The 6,067-nt window shown below is 40.0% G+C and overlaps 1 protein-coding gene across 1 annotated transcript in view; it reads right to left on the minus strand.

Annotated features, from left to right (window-relative positions):
- CFAP97 (cilia and flagella associated protein 97) overlaps positions 1–5,331 on the minus strand; it is a 31,622-nt gene extending 26,291 nt beyond the window's left edge. The window contains exon 1 of the mRNA XM_012000171.1: positions 4,274–5,331. Within this exon, the coding sequence (XP_011855561.1) occupies positions 4,274–5,318 (1,045 nt within the window). The 5' untranslated portion in view covers positions 5,319–5,331. The remainder of the gene's footprint in view (positions 1–4,273) is intronic.
- Between the last annotated feature and the right edge of the window lie 736 nt (positions 5,332–6,067).

Genomic DNA, 6,067 nt, shown 5'->3' on the forward strand with positions numbered 1-6,067 from the left:
GATTGCATTGGGAGTTATACCTGATGTAAATGACGAGTTGATGGGTGCTGATGAGTTGATGGGTGCAGCACACCAACATAGCACAAGTATACATATGTAACAAACCTGCACATTATGCACATGTACTCTAGAACTTAAAGTATAATAGTAAAAAAAAAAAAAGAGAAATATCAATATATTTTAATGTAACAGACTCTGAAATTCACAATTAAAAGTTAATTGAGATTAATTTCAGATTTCACATTGCAACATCTAAGAAACTACTGCTTGTGAGCTGGGCGAGGTGGCTTACACATGTAATCCCAGCACTTTGAGAGGCCAAGGCAGGCAGATCACCTGAGGTCAGGAGTTCCAGACCAGCCTGACCAACATGGTGAAACCCCATCTCTACTAAAAATACAAAAATTAGCTGGGTTTGGTGGAGGGCAGCTGTAATCCCAGCTACTCGGGAGGCTGAGGTGGGAGAATCGCTTCAACCTGGGAGGCAGAGGTTGCAGTGAGCCGAGCTCGCACCACTGCACTGCAGCCTGGGCGACAGAGTGAGACTGTCTCAAAAAAAAAAAAAAAAAAAAAAAAAAGGAAACAGAAAATACGACTTGTGGTATAAAAAAAAATCCACAATTAACGGAAAAGGTTATTAAAATACTCCTTCATTTCTGAACCATATTTTGTATATGCCAGATTTTCTGTATATCCTTCAGCCAATGATATATAGATTATAATAGATTCTAAGCAGAAGGTGATTTGAGAATCCAGCTATGTTCTATTAAACCAGACACTAGTGATTAGCAAAAATCACTGATTTTTTGGACATACAGCTTTTTCATGACATATGTTACTTACATTATATGGCAACTATACAATGAGTTTATTACTACTATTAAACAACTATTTTTAAAATGTTTAATTTCTAATATGGTAAATATTTATGGATATAAGCTATAGCCTATAAAAACAAAAGCTCTTCAGAATCCTCAATAACTTTTCCGAATGTAAAAGGGTCCTACGATCAAAATGTTTGAAAGTTATGTTAGCACACTTGAGGTTGGTGCCGGAAATCCAGAGCAGCAGGAGACAGCTGCAGCCTGCTGTCTATCAACCCAATGAAGCATCCGCCTAGCGAATCGTACGCTCTAGCTTAATTAATGAACACACAGACTGGGAAGTGGCCATAAGAATTAGAAGAAAAAAGTGAAAATTGTTACCCCAGATGGCTTGATTAAAAATTAGAGATTTTACCCAGGGGAGAATGTTCATCAAACTTCTTAAAGATTATAATGCAGAAGGCTGCACAGACTTTTTCTATGTATTTCAGATGGCAAATTTAACAGGAATGGGCAACTGTTACAAAAGCAAATTTCCCCGAAACATATGAAACACATTTCCTAACCAGCAGAGCTGAGCAACAGAAGCCGCTTCCTGACAGTCCCTTCAGTCCACAAATACTGTCTACTATGTGCCTGTATTTGGGAATTCCAACAAGAAATAAGATCCTGCCTTCGTTCACTCCAATGGGACACACGAGCAAACAAACTACACTAATTTCAGGGTCCGGTAACTATCTCGATGGAGGGAAACATGCTTTTGCGACACAGAGAGGTGTGTAAAAGCTCCCAAAGATAGATACCTAGAAAAAGGCTCTGTGAGGCAGTGGTATATAAACTGAGAGACTTGAGACACAGGTAGAAGCAGAGCCCTGTGCAAAGCAAAAGAGCCACGGCAATGCAAGTGCCCCACCACTGGGAAAAAACCTGGAGTGTCCTTACAACAGTAGCAGCAACAGCAAGTGTGACTGGAGCACAGTAATACGACATCAGGTCCAAAAGGCCAGCAATATCCATACAACGTAGAGCAACGGTTCTCATCAATCTTAACAGCATACTAGACCAAATGCATCGGAATCCCTGTGGGCAGAGCCTGGGCGTCAGTATTTGTTTTAAGAGTTCTCTAGGTGATATTAATGCACTGCCTGGGATGAGAGTCTGTTAGGCAACAATAAGGAATTTAGATATTTTTATCATTTTTTTGAGACGGAGTCTCGCTCTGTTGCCAGGCTGGAGTGCAACACGATCTTAGTGCAGTGCAGTGGCACGATCTCTGCTCACTGCAATCTCCGCCTCCCAGGTTCAAGCTATTCTCCTGCCTCAGCCCCCTGAGTAGCTGGGACTATAGGCACCCGCCACCACGCCTGGCTAATTTTTGTATTTTTAGTAGAGACGGGGTTTCACCAGGTTGGCCAGGATGGTTTCGATTTCTTTACCTCGTGATCTGCCTGCCTCAGCCTCCCAAAGTGCTGGGATTACAGGCATGAGCACCATGCCTGGCTGATATTATTTTAATAATAATATATGGGTTTCACTATGTTGCCTAGGTGGGACTCAAGGGACCCTCTGGCTCTGGCCTCAGGCTTCAAAGTAGCTGGGATTATAGGCATGTGCCGCTATGCCTGGCTTCATATATATATACACACGTAGATACATTTTTTTTTTTTTTTTTGAGACGGGAGTCTCGCTCTGTCATCCAGGCTGGAGTGCAGTGGCGCAATCTTAGCTTACTGCAACCTCCACCTCCCAGGCTCAAGCAATTCTCATGCCTCAGCCTCCCGAGTACCTGAGAATACAGGCGTGTGCCACCACGCTCGGCTAATTTTTTGTATTATTTGTAGAGATGGGGTTTTGCCATGTTGGCCAGGCTGCTCTCAAACTCCTGACCTCAAGTGATCTGCCCACCTCCACCTCCAAAGGTCCTGGGATTATAGGTGTGAGCCACCGCTCCTGGCCAGGTATTATTTTAATATAAGAGTAAGTCACTGAAGAGTGGAAACTAGTAGGACTGATTTCCTTTTTTTTTTTTTTTAATTTACTTTGTAAAAGATCACTTTAGTTCTTTTGGGAGGAATTGAGGGCATGAATAGAAAACTCTTTAATGCTGAAAGTTCTAAGAGGCTGAATAAGCGTTTATTAGGAAAGATTTATGGGACGGAGGCTTAGCCACTAGATGGTGATGGCCAACACTAAGAGTGTGATTTTTCAGAGACTCTAAACAATCAATAGGTACAATCACAGAAAGGGGGAAAAATGCCTACAAAAGTGCCAGATGCAGTGGCATGCACCCGTAACCCCAGCCCTTTGGGAGGCTGTGGTAGGAGGTTTGCTTGAGGCCAGGAGTTTGAGGCAGTCTGTGCAACATAGTAAAACCTCATCTCTACAAAAATAAAAAATATTAGCCAGGTGTGGTGGGGCATGACTGTGGTCCTAGGTACTCAGGAAGCTGAGGCAGGAGGATTACTTAAGCCCAGGAGGTCAAGGCTGCAGTGAGCTGTGGTCATGTGACTTCACTCCAGCCTGGACGACAGGGAAAGACCTTGTCTCAAAAACAAAAAACAAAACCTACAAAAGAGGGAACATCAAGTGTGAACTGCTCCTAAATACACTTTGTCAATTTGACCGTGTTCTACTAACAAGGTATTTATGCCCTTACATTGCTACCATATGTAATTTATCTAGCTAAAGACTTTAACATTTCAAACAAAGGAAGAGAATTCTATTTACAATTTAAAAACTTTATCATCAACTGACCTAAAACCTACCCAGTATTATTAGTTCTATTAACTAGTCCAAAGGTAAAACTTTGAAATTGCTTTTATTTGAACTGGAAAATTGTTACTTCCAAACTAAATATAAATAATAATAAATTGATACAGAAACAAAGCAAAAAGGCTATTCTAGTTCAAAAATACCTTATATCTTAAAGCAACTTAATGTTTTTCATCAATGTGGTAATTATTTGTAAGTAATGCTCTTTAGCCTCTAACTTAAAAGTCTGAAGAGTCCTCTTTAGTTTGCTCTGAGTTCTCTCATTTGCCAGCATTCTTGCTGCTGTCCCTGATATGAGGACACCACATCGGGTGTTAGCCTGAGCGCTGCTGCCTGTCGTGCAGAAGAAAGCGAAACATGCCCTTGTCTCTATCGCAAGCGGAAAAACGTGTGGCTCCCCATCTCTCATTATCTTATCCACCTGTTTTCTTTAGGCATTCTGAGTTTGTAAGGCACTAAAATAAAGTATGTATTATACAAATACAAACTACTATACCAAATAATACAAATGATATTCCAGATACTTTTATGGTAAAATACAGTATTTAGTAAAGTTACTAATAATATCAATTTTTCCCAACAATAAAAAATATCTACAAGATCAATGCAAATTCATAGCATTTAATATTTATGCTCCATATATAAATACACATACTTTAAGAGGAAAAGAAAATTACCTTTCAAAAGATGGTTCAGATCCATTGTGTCATGTAAGACTTTTTGTTTATGTCTGTGCTCCAAACTGGAGTCTAACACTGAAGACGACTTTGAGGACAGACCAGGCTCATGTTTTTCTTTCCCTTTTTTGGCTGATTTCAAATATTTTGAATTATTTTTCAAATCCTCAACATCTTCATATATTTCTTGGCTCACAGTTTCCTGCTTTTCAACTTTCACTTTTTGATCATTTGCTATGCCCAGTTCAAAAGACTGGAGAGGGCTAATGTCTGGAGTTGATAAGGGACTTACGTCCGTCACAGTATCTTCAGACTCCTCAGGGTAGTGGCCACATTTTGGGGTCGTACTTGAAGGCTGTGTTTCTGTCGATTTTATTTCTGACTTATACTTCTGTTTTGGTGACAGGAAGGTTACACCAGATACATGTTTCTTGGATGATGGAGACGAATCAGATAGATGGCTATCAGACCCTGCATCTAAACAATCTGTGCTTGAACTTGAAGAAGAGGAAGATAAAGAGGAGGAGGAAGAGGAGCTAACTTTGCAATACTTTTTCCTTATGCTTTTTTTAACGCTGGTAGATGGTTTGGCGGACTTGGACTTGGCATGGTATTTCTTCCCATCATCACTGCTTTCCTCTCCATCTGTGTAGTAATCATCTTCACCTTCTTTTACAATTTTGGGAATTCTACTTGGGATGGACACGTGTATTTTAAGTCCTGTTGTAACATCACACAATTTTTTTGATCTTGAAGAGGCTGGTAATGAGAAAGAACTTACACTTTGTGTAACATCGTTCTCTACAGGGTGTTCTGGGGGAAGTTTCAGGTTTCTTTCATTTCCCTTCTCAGTAAGATAATTTTCTGTTGTTTGCATTCCAGTGTTCGGGTTCACATTTTTTGTATCTTTATCTATTCTTTCCTTTGGGTCATCATTTTGCTTGTCAAAAACTGAGTTAGTTTCACATTTCTTTCCTTCTTCAAAGTCACTGTCAAAGAAAGAATGGTCGACTTCACCTTCTAATATATCTCCAAACTGATCCATGATGGCAAAAATATATCTGCAAAAAAAAAATGTAAACATCAGACTAAAGAGTTATTTCCAAATACTTTCCATTTGTATACAATAATTATTTTCCCAAACTGACAAGTGTGGTTAATATATAAAAAGAAACATTATAAAAACAACAACAAAAAAGTAACTCAGTGAAGTGATGATGGGGTTGTATGAGTAACAAGTTCTACTAATTATCTGGAAAATAAAAAAGTCCCATAATTAAGTTCATAAGAAAATAACAGATCATCAAGGCAGGGATGTCACAAACACGGATACCTAAGCGAACCTTAAGGATAATCTGCCTTCTATAAATTAAGTACAACGAAACAAAGAAAAAGGCTGGGCGCGGTGGCTCACGCCTGTAATCCCAACACTTTGGGAGGCCAAGGCGGGCGGATCACCAGGCCAAGAGCTCGAGACCATCCTGGCCAACGTGGTGAAACTCCGTTTCTACCAAAAATACAAAAATTAGCTGGGCGTGATGGCGCATGCCTGTAGTCCCAGCTACTCGGGAGGCTGAGGCAGATTGCTTGAAGCCAGGAAGTGGAGGTTGCAGTGAGCAGAGATCACACCACTGCACTCCAGCTTGGTGACAGAGCGAGACTCTGTCTCAACAACAACAAACAAAAACAAAAACCCAAAAAATATACAAATTAAATACAATTAGAGTTTAGAAAGGATAGAGTTTAGAAAGGATAGAGTTAGAGTTTAGAAAGGATAGAGTTAAAAAAAAATCT

Source organism: Mandrillus leucophaeus, unplaced genomic scaffold (assembly GCF_000951045.1).
Source record: "Mandrillus leucophaeus isolate KB7577 unplaced genomic scaffold, Mleu.le_1.0 Scaffold62, whole genome shotgun sequence".
Taxonomy (NCBI): domain Eukaryota; kingdom Metazoa; phylum Chordata; class Mammalia; order Primates; family Cercopithecidae; genus Mandrillus; species Mandrillus leucophaeus.